General features: G+C 34.1%; 1 protein-coding gene across 1 annotated transcript in view; it reads right to left on the reverse strand.

Annotated features, from left to right (window-relative positions):
• IntS10 (integrator complex subunit 10) overlaps window positions 1-15,489 on the reverse strand; it is a 212,196-nt gene that overhangs the window by 148,315 nt on the left and 48,392 nt on the right. The window contains exons 5-7 of the mRNA XM_090403768.1: window positions 13,585-13,667; window positions 8,102-8,183; window positions 410-551 (exon numbers count right to left, since the gene is read on the reverse strand). Coding sequence (XP_090259894.1) covers window positions 410-551; window positions 8,102-8,183; window positions 13,585-13,667 — 307 coding nt within the window. The remainder of the gene's footprint in view (window positions 1-409; window positions 552-8,101; window positions 8,184-13,584; window positions 13,668-15,489) is intronic.

Below are 15,489 nucleotides of genomic sequence, written 5' to 3' on the forward strand. Positions count from 1 at the left end.
GTTTTGAGACTAGAAAGTGCTTGTGTACTATTACCCTGAAGAGTTTTAGACATAAAATATAGAAAGAATACCAAGAAGAAGAATTTGTTATATGAAATAAAACTTGAGGAGAAAAGACCAATAGGAAGACTACAGAAAAGGTGGAGAGGCCAGATTTAAAAAACTTGAGCCAGGAACAATGCTCATGAAGAAAGAATGTGGGAGGATAGTAGAAATGGAAAGCTTTTATCTGCCTGCCAGTTTCTTCCTGTGGTAGCAGTTATTGATAAAGAATATACTTAAAATATAAACAAAGGCTGCTCTTAACAACTCATGACAAATATTAAACAACAAAATAAGAAGTTTATTTATCAATAAAGTAATTATTTTAAAAATATTTTCATGATTGAGTAGGTGTATATTTAATTACCTGTTTGACTGCTCAACATCTTTGGCTGCTGGTTGGGTAATATAGCAGATATAAAACTCAACAGATTTCTGTAATAATCTAAACATCTGTTTCATTGGCAACTGAACATGGGAATTCAGAATAAGTGGTATAACATCACACACTGGAAAATAACAATGAATATTTTATTTTACATAACTAATTAAGTATTTGTTGTAACTTATCAAAAAAATAAAAACGAATATATAAACAAAAGAATTTAAAACAATAATCAACAACTTGGGTAGGGGCAGTTTCAAATTTTGGGAGGGTGCAAAAACCATCTATTTGAGAGGAGGGAAGGAGAAAAAGAAAGGCAAGAAAAGGAAGTAAATGCCATCATGTATGGTATAGAATAATATTATTTAATTTAGCTTTTTCCCACTATGCTAGAATTTGCATATTAATATTCAGCAAACAATCTGGTAAAAGCAAACTAACTCAATATCGCTAAACATGGAAACATATCAATGATGCTGATTTATCTGAAATCTTGTATGAAATTATTTACTAGCAGACAATTATTATTATGAATTATTTAACTGATTTTGATTTTTGGATTGGGTCACTTAGGGAATGAACGTCAAATAACTGGGAGGAGACCTCCATATCACCTTTCAGGAATGCAGAGAAGTGAATGGGATGTCTGACCTAATCTCTGATCCTCACTTTCACATCTTGCACCCTGTTAGTAGGTATCTGCTAGGTACTGAACAAAACAAGGATGGGCTGGCAATTTGGGGATAAGCCAACCAAATCATGCTCTTACTGGCTTAAACCACAAGTACATATAATGGTACAACACGATGAGACTTCATGCCAGCTGAGATGCCACTCAGTTAAACAAGGCCCCTGCTGATTTCCTGATGAAAATAGTGGGGAATCATGGAGAACAGTGCAAAGTCAGCTACTGGAACGAGCTCCACTCAATATCTAGAAATAGAAGAATATAAACCCAAAGTCAGAAGACATGAATATATGAACCATCAACATATGGAATATTAAAAGAAAGGAAATCGAACTTGCGGAACAACTGGAAAAGTGCCATGTAACATAATTGACACTACTGAGACAAAGAAGACAAAAACAAGTGAGATATTAATAAATGATAAGTATAGGATGTCATATTCTGGAAATAATGATGAAGGAAAGAAAGGATTAACAATAACCTTCAACACTAAAAATTAAGATAAACTTCTTGATTGGAAGGCAGTTTCAAGTAGTGATGTGGGCACATTTCAAAATGGCGAAATGGACAATGAAACTTATTTGTGCCGTTGGCTCCACAGAAGGTTCTTCTAAGGAAGAAGTGGAAAAAATTTTTGAGTCATGAGAACATGCAGCAGGCATAAAGAAAATGGAAAAAGGTGGTCCTTGTTGGAGATCTAAACAGAAGAGTAGGAAATGAATCCCACCTAATATATAGGAACATTTTGGGAAAATGTGAAGAAAAGCTAATAATAATGGTATTTGGTGAATTTCTGCTCAAGATGCAATTTAATCATTATGAACACCATGTTCCAACATAAAGGTGTACACAAGTTCATGTGGAGAGAAAACACAAGAAATAAGAAAACCCTCATTGACTACATTGAATCTTGGACTAGCATCTTCATGCTAGTCCAAGATTCAAGAGTGTACAGAGGATTTGAAATTAGAAGTGACCATTACTTAGTGCTAAGCAGGATAAAAATGGATATCACACCCTCTGTCCAAAAAGAAAACCGAACTTTTCGAAACTAGAGGCGGCACCTGTTGTATCTTTTTGTTGTCGAAAGCGGCAACCTTCATTAGTGTTGTGTAAACCGTTTATGACATTTGCTTCATTAGAAGCCGAGTTATAGTGCCAAGAGTGACAGTGTGTTTTAATAAATTTAGTCATCATCATCAAATTCCTGCCATGAACCCACAAGGGGTGTAGAGGATATGATAGTACTACATGAAAAAATTATATCATTACTAACTTCCTATCTACAATTTTCCTCCAAATCAGTCTGTTACTTGTCAAGACTCCAACATTATCAGATCTTATATTTCTATTGTCTAAGGCACTTTGTACCGTATCAATCCACCTATATCTTGGTCTTCCTCTGGGTCGTTTTGCTGCCAACCTGGCAGAGAATACTTGTTTTGCTAATCTTTCCTCGCCCATTCTGTTTAGGTGACCATACCACCTGAGATTAACTCTGCTAACGCATTCCTGGATGCTGACAATATCAAGTTCTTTCCTAATATCCTCGTTTTTAATATGATATTGCCATTGATGCCATCTGTTCACGCCTATAATCTTTCTCAGGACTCTCATTTAGTTTAATCCTTTTATCCAAGTGTAAGGAAACAAAGTTTGCACCTGAAAATATCTTCAGGACTGAAGTAAGGTAGTGCAACACCAGGTGACTCCGAGCAAAGGTGGACCAAGTTCTCATCACTCCTTGTCTCAGTATCTCCCATAATGCAAAGCATAATGTACACTGCTATGCATTAAGGGAAGGGCACTACCCAGACTGGTTTCAACCTTTATTGAGGTCTCATCAGTGGGAGGCAGACCCAAACGTGGAGATACTAAGGCAGAAGCAATAGGAGAGGTCATATTTACCTATAGGACAAGGAGTGATGAGAGCTTGGTCCACCTTTGTTCAGAGTCACCTGGTGTTGCACTACCTTACCTCAGTCCTGAAGATATTTTCAGGCACAAACTTTGTTTGCTTACACTTGGATAAAAAGGATTAAACTAAATTTATTATAGTCTAACCAAGTGAAAAATAAACTTCTGACAGTGTGTTTTGACAAATGGCCAGAAAATGAGTTTCAAACAGACAGCTGTGATTGACTTTTGTGTTAAACTTGGTAAGTTTTATCGAGAGTGTACAGAGAAACGCATTAAATGATTCAAAAAGCATACAGTGATGAAAGTCATGGTATGACTTTGAAAAGAACATAGAAAATAAATAAAAGGAAGGTGGCAAAATGTTCCAAGGCTATTGAAAAAGCTTAGAAATGGAGAAAAGTGTATTGTAAAAGGAGCCAAAGATGATAAAGGTGACATGAAAACTGAAAATAAGGATAGCCTAGATGTTTGGAATAATTACTTTGAAAGACTGTTATATGAAACAAGCAGAGACAGAACCATACTAGAAAATTTTCAAGAGGAATGCAAATAAAAGTGCATATCAATACTTGAAGTAGAAAAAGCTGTCAAAAACTTGAAATGTGGAAAGGCAGCTGGGGGTAGATGATATCTGACCAAAAATGCTTATTTATGAAGGTATAAAAATTATGTAATGGTTGCACTGCATAATTCTTGGAGCCTGTTCAGGATGTTTAAATCCAGATGACTGGAGTAGAGTTCTAACAGTTCCCATCTATAAAAAAGGGGAATAAAGCTGAATGTGAGAATTACAGAGGAATTTCTCTGCTAAGTGTTCCAAGTAAGAATTATGGAACCATAATTGAAAAGAGGTTGAGAAAGATTGTGGAAGAGAAATTTGGAGCAGCACAAGATATGTTCAGGTCAAATAGAGATTGTCAGGATCAGATTTTCACTTTACAACAAATACTTGAGAAATCATGGAAATATGACAAGGATCTGTACTTAAGTTTTGTAGATCTGGAAAAGGCATATGACAAGGTGCACACAGAAAAGCTTTTCAAAATATCATAATTATATAAGGTAAATGGAACATTACAGAGCAATACATAGTCTATATTTAAGTTGTAAGTCAGCAGTTAAAATTGAAGGAAATACAGGAAGATGGTTTGATGTAAAATTAGAGGTAAGACAAGGGTGCACATTATCTCCACTCTTATTCATCATTTATATGGATCACATACATTATGAAAGAAAGTGGCATTAGGCCTGAAATTAGAGTTGGACATGTCAAACTTAGTTTTTTTGATTTATGCAGATGATGTTGTACTCCTAAACACATCTAGTGCAAGTCTCCCAGATTCTCTAACTAAATTGAATAACAGCTGTAACAAATTTAGCATGAAAATCAGCAATAACAAGGCCGAAACTATGAAAATAGGCAGGATCATAAACCACACGACAACACACCCAACCTAAATGGGTAAGCGATGCCTATACATAAATTTTAATAAAATCACATGAAAGAAAATTACTCTTGATGCAAATGCAAGTTTCTGTGGTTTAGCAGTTCTGTGGGAAGTTTTCAGTATTGAGACCATGTTATAATATAAATAAAGAGTTTAATAAAAATAAGCAATTAAATAGGATTAATTATGATGTATGAAACTTGTCGGATTTTAATTGCTTATTTTTATTAAACTCTTCATTTACATTATAATGTGGTCTCAATACTGAAAACTTCCCACAGAACTGCTAAACCACAAAAACTTGCATTTGCATCAAGAGTAATTTTCTTTCGTATGATTTTATTAAAATTATATGTATAGAACAGCGGTATCACGTACCCATTTAGGTTGGGTGTGCTGTTGTGTGGCTTATGCAGCCCAAGTTACAAAATTCACATCAATGTACGAAACTTGTCGGATTTTAATTGCTAATTAAAATTTATTTATTTTTTTTTTTAATTTTTTTTTTTTATTAAACTCTTTATTTATATCATAACGCGGTCTCAATACCAAAAACTTCCCACAGAAAATTACTCTTATTCTCTTGTTAATATTATTATCATCATCAGATAATAATATTAACAAGAGACCTGGAGTAGTCAATGCTTCATCAAGGAATCCCATACGTAACCCACATGAGTTCTCATAAACTCACTTACACTAAATACACTCACCACTTCAAAGCAAAATGTTCCATTCACTCACTGCTAGGTGAAAGAACATCTTTGACATAGCAGTGAGAAAATCTTAAATCTGGCAGATTCACCCCCTCCATACACCACTTTCTGATACCTATCCATCATTTACCCATTTACCCACAAAGCCAACAGCTTATATTCCAATTTCATATTCTTTAATTTATACAACAGTCTTTCATGTGCTATCCTATCAAATGCCTTAGCAAAGTCCAACAGTATCACATTGTATCCTATCCATTCCCTTTATCCAATTCAGCAGTATCATTATTATACCACATGAGCAAATTGCTAAGACACGACTTCCTTTTAGTAAATTCATGTTGTTCCTTGCAAAGAAAACTTGTCTGTCAACCTATTTCTGAATGTGAGTTCTTATCAACCTACATCTCTATTCTGTTTTTGCCAAGACAGAGTAGAGGTGTTTAGTAGAGAATTTCCAAGAAGGGGCATCTGATCTTGTGTGGAGATTGAGCATTTCAAAAATGAAGGAGGATGAACTTGACAAGATTATCAATACATTATTTCCATTCCTATGGGATCTTTCTTGAAACTGAAATTATACAGATATGTGAAGCACCTAGCCAGTTCAGCTGAACATTCATTTAGCATAGATGCTGATATCCCATCTGTCCCTACTGCTGAATTCTTATCCAGGTTATTCAACATCTCTAGATCCTCCCCTCACCTTTCTAAATTTGAGAACCATGGTGCACCCCCATGTGATTTGTACAGTGTTGGGAGTTGCACTGGTGAAAAATAACATGCTGAGCAGAAAAGCATGCTTAGATTTTTTTAATGTGGGGTAAGGTGGGGAGAGGGGACTATGAATGTGACGTGCTTATGTCAGGACAGAGTAGAGGTGTAAGTCAATCCAAGAAAGGGCATCTGAACTTGCATGAAGATTGAGTATTTCAAAGGTGAAAGGGGAGAACTTGACAAGATTGTACTCACCTCACTGAATATAAAATCAGTGTTCAAAGCAATAATTATGGAAGAACTTGAATATTGGGATATATGAGTATTGCAAGATTTGTTGAATGAAAAAGATGAACTGTTGTCAGAAAATTGTGGATAGGATTTGATGTAAGTGATGAGGTGGTCATTTATGAATAGGAGAAAGCAGGTGAAAGTACAGAGTTCTAGGGGTGCTCTGGCATTGGTTGGGAAATCAGAAGAAAGGAAGCTATCCACCGTGACACACAGTGAAAAATCAGAGAGGAAATCAGAGACCCAACTGCAAAGGATAGACAACAGACCATAACATGATATGGTAATCAGGCCTTTATGCCAGATCTGATCAAAAGCCTTGGTCCATGAATGGGTGATGTTGGCAAGGAGAAAGGACAGAATTGACATTTTATGGTCACTGATTAACTGGCGGGCTTCTAGATAGTGAAAGAGTTGATTGTTTATGACATTCTCCGTTATTTTAAAAAAGAACGGAGGAAAGTACAATGGGACAATAGTTGAATAGCTGGCTTTTATTTCCTTCCTTTCTTTGGAGTTAGTTGAATATAGGCTAATTTCCATTTGAAGGGTTGATACCAGATGAATATAAAAGATAAACGACTGTAAAGTCAATACAGGATGGGTGTTAGTTCAGGATCAGTTTCAAGCAGAACTGTATGTGTTTGAGGGGGGGGGGGGGAATAATACCATCAGGACTAGAAAACTTCTTGGTATCCTAATTAGGTGACGGCCTGATTGGCTAAGTGGTTAGTGTAACTACTCTCCAGCCAAAAGGCTACTGGTTTGAATCCTGCCAGGGGTATGGATGTTTGTGATTGTGAAAATACTAGTGGTGGTAGTGGGCAGTAGATGCTGTTGATGATGGTAGTTGCAGTTCGCTGTAGTTGGGGATTGAGTGGTGAAGACAGAAAGTTGTAGAGTAGGTGCCCTCCCCGTCAATGAGTTTTTGGACTCCTTGCAGGTGTTACCTAATAATAATAATACACAAGATTCTTCTGACCTCTTTCTAATGAAAGGCCAGAGGAAAAATGTTGTCTGCAGTTCTTGGTAATGCTGGAGGTAACCTTGCCTTAATATCAATAAAGGAGTTGGAGTAGAGGTAGAAACATGGATGGACAGAAGTTCTCCCCTCAATGAGTTTTTGGACTCCTTGGAGGTGTTACCTAATAATAATAATAATACACAAGATTCTTCTGACCTCTTTCTAATGAAAGGCCAGAGGAAAAATGTTGTCTGCAGTTCTTGGTAATGCTGGAGGTAACCTTGCCTTAATATCAATAAAGGAGTTGGAGTAGAGGTAGAAACATGGATGGACAGAAGTTCTCCCCCAGTGGCCTTTGAAAGGAACCAGAAGGCTTGACTGTTTTTTGAGGAGAAGTTTGTTATATTTTACATATGCAAAACAGAACAAAACACTTACACAAAATTGTACACAGAGACAAAATCCCAGCTAGAGAATATTGGTCATCAACATAGCACACTATATACATAGAATTAACTGTCCTATCATAGCATTAATTACATTTCTATGAAGCTAAGCTACTTGACTAGCAAACTACTGAGCTTGAGACATTAAGGAGAAAGATGAAAAATAAGAATGAGGTAGGAAAAGATAGAAATGATACCAAAAAAAAAGAAATATAGTGGGAAGCATGCAGTACTTGTTATGTGTAACTTTTTGACATTTCTTAGTATCATCATATATTTTGAAGTGCTAGTGTTATACTAGAAAACTAGCTTTATTATTATTATTATTATTAAATATAAATTTATTAACTTTAATAAAATTAATATTTAATTAAATTCAAATTACGGGATATTCTCCCCCCTTGCAAATGGGGAAAGGGAATGTCCATTTTGCACTGATTAGTAAAACGAAATAATTTATATATGAAAAATTATAAGTACTCACCAAGAAGTCTTCTGTATTCATTTACTGGTAACAGACAATGACCATGTTTTTCAGCAGCAAATAAGGTATCTATCAATTTTAGCTGCATAATACACATGCAAAAAAGTCAAATACCATGAGAGAATAATATAATTATATATAAATTAACTTAAAAATAGAAAATAATGGAATTAAAATTGCACATTAGATTCTTAATCATATCTACCCTCAAAATGTAGACAGATGACATGATAATTCAACACAATTTTCGGTATGTTATTTTATCATCTGCTTCCTTTTAATAATTTTCATCCAAATTAATCTGTTATTTGTCAGCTCTCCAATACTGTCAAATCGTCCAATATGGTCTTCTAAGCCACTATCAATTTCTAGATCTTAATCTTTATCTGGGTGTTTCTCTCTTCTATCAAATAGCTATTCTGCTAACCTTTCTTCTCCCATTTTAACTTAAATGATCATGCCCCCTTAGATTAAACTATTATCACATATTCTTGAATAAAAAATAATATCAAGTTTTACTTGCTCTGTAAGTTTACAAATGAGAATGAAGTCGTTTTTTCACCTTGGTTATTTTCATAATTTTCATCTTTCTATTGCTGATTTTCATATCAAATTTCTTATAGCAGTTATTCAATTTATTTAGAGTCCTGAAAACTTTGCCAATATCACATACATATAGTAGAGAACTGAGTTTAAAATTTCCAATTTATGCGAGGTTGCTTGCTGATTTCTTTCATAAATAATCCATATAATTGATGAAAAACAGTAGAGCAAGCATGCATCCTTGACTTGCACCTGGTTTTGCAACAAACCATCTGAACGTCCTTCAAGTTTAACAACAGATTTACATATACAAATTATACATACTACATATACTGTGTGTGTGTATATGCATATGTATGTATGTGTGTGTGTGTGTGTGTGTGTGTATATATATATATATATATATATATATATATATAGCGCTCTGAATAATGTTTCATTTATACCATATAACTGTGTGTTCTCTTGGCATTTTATCATATACCTTTTCAACATCTCATAATCAATTTGATGATATGTACCCTTGAAGGGATGTTCAGACTACTATGATAGTATATTATGTGATCAAGTTTACATTACTAATCTCCTATCAACAATTCTTCTCCAAATTAGTCTATTACTTGTCAGCACTCAATAGTGACATATCTAACATTCTGGCCTTCTGTCTGAAACTTGGTGTCTTGAACATCTAGATCTTGGTCTGAACATCTAGATCTTGGTCTTCTTCTAAATGTTTTTCCTACCACTGTAACATCAATAATCTGTTTTGCTTTGCTCTCCCATTCTATTTAAGTGACCATGCCACCCCTATATTAGTTCTGCTCACATATTCTTTAATGCTAAAATGTCAAGCTCCTTCCTAAAATCTTCATTTTTAAATGCTTCTGACACTGACACCCATCTGTGCAGTCCTCTAATTTTTCTCAAGGTCTTTTCACTAATGTCGCTCTTATTCCATATAAATTTATTCAACTGGTTTCCACCATACCAGCTTTGCTTATTCTGATATTTCTTTCTATATTTTTAATATGCCATCTTCACTAAAAACTGTGCCTTAAACTAAAATATTTTACTTGTTCAACAGGTTTTTCATTGGAAATGCAGTTGAAGTTTTCTATGTTACTGTCTTTTCATGAGTTTAGTCTTTTTATTGCTGATTTTCATGCCATATTTGTTACAGCTCTATTATTCAATTTAATTAAAGAACCCTGGAGATTTGTGCTGAATATGTTTAGGAGCACATATACGTTGTCCATATCGTTATCATTATAAATGTTTAGAAGCACTTATAACAAAAAAAAAGAACTATTAAATTATTATTCTTTATCTTGATTTATTAAATCACTTCTCTTTTCTTTTTTCCCCCCCCCCCAAGAAACATAGATGAAATTTTACATCTGCTTCATATTTCAATAACCATAAACTCTTATCAGCCATTTTGTCATGAGGCATTGTTTTGATTATAATGAAGAATCTGTTTGGCAATTTTCATCTGAAGTCAAGCTTGCAAGTTGTTTTTGTGTATGGAATTGGTATGTTTATAGAAAAACATTCAAAGAGGATGTAAGATAAATAGAGGTTTATTTTTTTATGAGTGATGAGCCATTAAGAATGGATAATTCAGTCCTTGATTGACACTTTCAGATCTATAAGTGAAGCACTAGTTCAACTTTTTATATTGTCTATTCAGTTTATTCTAAGCCTGCCTCTTTTCAAGTTCCTGGAATAAGTTCTTCAAGAACTTGCATTAGTAGACATTTGATCTGCTGATATGATCAAGCCACATAAGTTGTTTCCTTCAAATTTTAATTATGATGTCATATCTTGGACTACAAAAGAACTGATTCTTTGTCTTACTTCAAAATTTGTGATGTGATCAGTGTATGGCATTTTAAGAGTCATCTATGGCACCTCATTTCAAATGCCAATGATCTCTTTTCATTCTTCTTTGAGGAGGGTCCAAGTTTCACTTCTATACAGAAGTACTGAATTAATTAGTGTGTCGATAAGGCATAACCTGTTGGTAATTGTAAGCTTGTTATCTGAACATAGTTGTTTTAGTTTTTGGAGTGCTGTTGTTGCTTTTGCAATTTTTGTTCTAATATCTTGTGTTGATCTGCCATCTTTAATAAAGATATTGCCTAGGTACTTAAAAAGATCAACTTCTTTTTGTCATGGGTGTATCCTCTAATAGGATTTTTTTCAGTTTCTGCTACAGCACTTCCTTCTTGGTCAGAAGCACAGATATTTGTCATTGTTTTTTGGATATTATGGTTAAGCCAAATTTTTTAAGAATATAAGCTAATTTTGTGATGATTGATTTCCTGAAGATTTTTTTTCTGCTAGAAAATCAATATCATCAGCAAGCCATAGATAGTTTATTCTTCTTTCTCCTACTGTCACTTCAATATTACAGTTCTCCAGGGCTTTGTTTACAACATATTCGAGGAAGCAGTTAAATAACATTATTGATAATTTGCACCCCTATCTCACTCCATGCTCCAATAGAAAGGGAATGCTATAATTCCCCTTGATTTCAACTATCATTTCAAAGATGAGTATGGGATTCAATCAGTCATGTTATTTTGTTGTCTAGTCAATGATGTTGCAGAATTTTCCAAAGGGCATCATGCCAAATAGAATCAAAAGCTTTCTTGTAGGTCAAATAAAATTATGGCACATTAATTTATTATTATGTTCTACATATTTTTTGTCAATGATATGGAGAGTAAATATATGGTCAATTGTACTCCTGTTCTTTCTAAATCCAGCCTGGAAGTCTGAAAACTTGAATTCCATTTTTGCTTCAATACGTCAGTGTAAGATGTCAAAAAATAGTTTGCATGGGTGGTTGATGAGGCTAAATGTCCTAAAATTATTGCACTTTCTGCTTCCTTTTTTTTGGAAAGGGAATAAGGATAACTGTGAACCAGTCTTTTAGCCAGATCTCAGTGTTCCACACATGTTGGCAAATTTTGTGGAGTGTACTAACAATAGGTTCCCCCCCCCCTTCTTTAAGTAGTTCTATTGGAATATCATAATAGGATTGCAATTCTATTTCTCCTGCTATTGCCATTTCTTTATGGAACACTTTTAACAATGTATTTTTGACAACATTTCTCCTAGACCTACTCATTGGTTCAAATATATAGATGACATTTTTACTATCTGGAATGGCTCTTCTGATAAACTACAACAGTTTCTCTCTAAATTAAATGCACTTCATCCAAGGTGTTGAAAGTTTGTTTTTCACTTGGTTAGAGTATAATGTTTAATTAGTTAGATTAATTAGATTAAACTAATTAGTTTAATCCTTTATCCAAGTGTGAGCAAACGAAGTTTGCACCTGAAAGTATCTTCAGGACTGGGGTAAGGTGGTACAACACCAGGACAACTCGTTGCAAAGGTGGAGCAAGCTACCAACGCTCCTATCTCAGTATCTCCTATAATGCAAACCACATCTCCTTGCAGATATGTCTAATGTTATGCATTAAGGGAAGGGCCACTACCCAGAGCAACTCATCTCTACCTATAGGTAGAGATGACCTGCTAATGCTTCTGCCTGGTATCTCCACTTGGGCCTGGCTCCCACTGAAGAGACCTCAATAAAGGTCGAAACTAGTCTGGGTAGTGGCCCTTCTCTTAATGCATAACATTAGACATATCCGCAAGGAGATGTGTTTTGCATTATAGGAGATACTGAGATAGGAGTGTTGGTAGCTTGCTCCACCTTTGCAACGAGTTGCCCTGGTGTTGTACCACCTTACCCCAGTCCTGAAGATACTTTCAGGCGCAAACTTTGTTTGCTCACACTTGGATAAAGGATTAAACTAATTTTATTTTATTCATCCAAGGATCCAGTTCACCCTAGAAGTACAATTATTATTTTAATTCTTCGCCAACCAGATGGCAACCTACATTTCTCACTCTATAGGAAGAAGACTCATACAGGCCATTACATCCCAGTCAAAAGGCAAGAACTATTAAAAACACTGGTTCATTGGGCCCATTCCTTTTGTTCTTCAGACGATCTATTGCAGAAAGAATCTTCCTTTTTATTTAATGGATATAAGAATTCCTTCATCAGTTTTGATATATCTTCCTCTTCAAATACAGAAGAAATAACGCGTATTCCTATCCCTTATATGCAAGGCATTAGTGAACACATAGCAAAAGTTTTAAAACCACTAAATATTTTTGTTGCCTTTTGACCAATCAGAAAAATCTCCACCTTTCTCACTTCTCCAAAGGAAAAGCTTCCACATCTCAGTTATCCAAGTGTCTAGCAGATTCTTTGCTCTTGTGGGTTATCTTATTTCAGACAAACAGGAAGATCTGCCTCTATTCGGCTAGAAGAACAGCCTTGAACCTGAACAGTCTGGACTTGCAGAACATGCTATCAACACCAGACATAGAGTTCATTGGAACAAGACAAGAGTCCTTCACAAAAGTCAGTTCCTCATGGAACAGCTTTATAAAGAAACATGTGAAACTTTACTTCACTCTCCTAACTTAAACAGATCCGATGGTCTACATCTATCCCCTTTGTGAAAGATAGTATTTTATAGTATTTTATAAATCAGCTAATCTTTCCTAATTTTTTTAATTTTGTGTGTGTGTATATAATTTATTTATTTTTTTTTAAAAAATAAGAAAATTTATTGACCTTTTTTTTAGTTATCTTACATTAGCTACTTAGGTGGCGCCTTTTGGAATTGTCAGTTATTGTTTAATTAGCTTTATACATATACTGAAGACACCTGTGATACTGAGGTGAAAATTCTACTAATAAATAATATTTTACGTGAGTTAATTCCGTTATTATAATTTTAATTAATGTTTTATCTGCTTTTTTTCTGTCAGAAAGAAGAAGAGTAGATAAAAAAAACTTTCAAAAATGCAAATATATGGCTTTGATAATTTATTAGAAAGAAACTTACACCATGTTCCATTATCTTCTCAGGAAACTTCTGCAACATAAGTAACATTAGCCGACAATGTTCCATTGTATTATCACTACTGTCTATGAAAGAATTTTGAAAGCAAAAATTATTATCTATAAATGTTATTATGTAAAGATGCATTGTAGAAACATTTATCAATAGTTTAAATATTTGAGAGAAAAATAAAAGAAATTCTGAGTAATTTACTAATAGCAATGATTTAAATCAAATTATTGATTTTACTCACTAAAATACTAGTCTCAACCTTTCTCCTAACATATCAGTGCTCTTACCAAATAAGAGATGAGGATAGTTGTAGAAAGTTCTAGTTATGAAGATACTTTACATGCAAGATTATACTTGAATAAAAGATCTTTGTATAGCAAAATAAGCAGGTGAACTCAATATCAGTTATATGAATGCAGTAAGACAGATTATTAAACTGATTGTTTATTCTATTTAAATAAGTAGCAAAATATTCTCCTTGTCAGGGATTGTTGTTCATTCTCAATTCCTTGTGTGTGTGTGTGTGTGTGTGTGTGTGTGTGTGTGTGTGTGTGTGTGTGTGTGTGTGTGTGTGTGTGTGTGTGTGTGGTATCAAATGTAATAAATACAGCATTGTTTGTCTTGTTAGGTGCATTACTTGAAATTCAGTTTGAGTTAAGCCAGTTAGTGACCATTTATAATAAAAGTTCCCTATGGAAGAAAACCATACTATGCATTCTACTTGAAAGGAATTACTGGACTTAGTAAGTTCGTCTATAATTATTTGTTTCTGTAAACTATCACCAAATTCCTGATATATATCCTCAAAGAGTATATAGAATAATATGACAGTACTGACATTATTAAGTTTAAACTATTATTAACTTCTTATTGATGAGCTTGCTCCCAAACTAATCAGTTATTTGTCAGATCTCCAACAGATCTTGCTTGTCCTCTAGGTGTGTTTTCTGCCAGAATGGAAGAGGAAAGTATTTTACTAATCTTCCTCTCTCATTCTGATTAATTAGCTTCCTCTCTCTCATTCTCTCTTAGATTAGCTCTGCTCACGTATTCTTCAATTCTAATTATATTAAGTACCTTTCTAATATCTTCTTTTATAATATAATTCTGCAAGTGATGTCATCTCTTCACCCTCTTTTCATCAGAATTCTCATATCTGTGGTCTGTAGTCTTTGATCATTTTTAACCTAACTCTCAGATCCTTAGATTAAAACTAGTTTCACTGTCATATACTACTAGTTTAGTGTTTTAGCTAATTTTCTCTCTTATTTTATATAACTGTATTCATCTGGCTCTCCACCATACCAGTTTTCTTTATTCTACTATCTATTTCTAAATTCAGTTTATTGTCATCTTCAATAAAAGTTGAACCTAAACAGCTGAAGTATTTTACTTTTTTTGTAGGTTCTCAACTGAGAACCTACAGAAAAACATCCACTGATGTTTTACATATTCTTGCCTACTTTCATAGTTTTCATTTCACTGTTGATTTTAATACCAAATATGTAATAACAGTCATTTGATTTAATTAAAAAGTTCTGAAGACCTGTACTGGATCGACTGAGGAGTAACAGCATCATCAGCATAAAGTAAAGTGCAGAGTCAAGTATTTCTAATTCTGATATCAGATTTAATGTCACTTTCCTTCAGAATGTGGTACGTATAGGTAATGAATAAGAGTGGAGATAACATGCCACCTTATCATACACTGAATGTAAAGCACGAAACCTTGTCTTACACTACATTTACATCAAATCATTTTCTTATACTGCCTTCAATTCTAGCAGCTGATTTACAATTTAAATATAACCTATATATATCACTCTGTACAATGTCCTATTTACACCATATAACTACAGTTTTTTTTTTTTAACAGCCATTCTCTCACATGCCTTT

The sequence above is a fragment of the Typopeltis vanoorti genome, chromosome 14, assembly GCF_054136105.1.
Source record: "Typopeltis vanoorti isolate ZY-2024b chromosome 14, IOZ_Tvanoo_1.0, whole genome shotgun sequence".
In the NCBI taxonomy this organism is placed as follows: domain Eukaryota; kingdom Metazoa; phylum Arthropoda; class Arachnida; order Uropygi; family Thelyphonidae; genus Typopeltis; species Typopeltis vanoorti.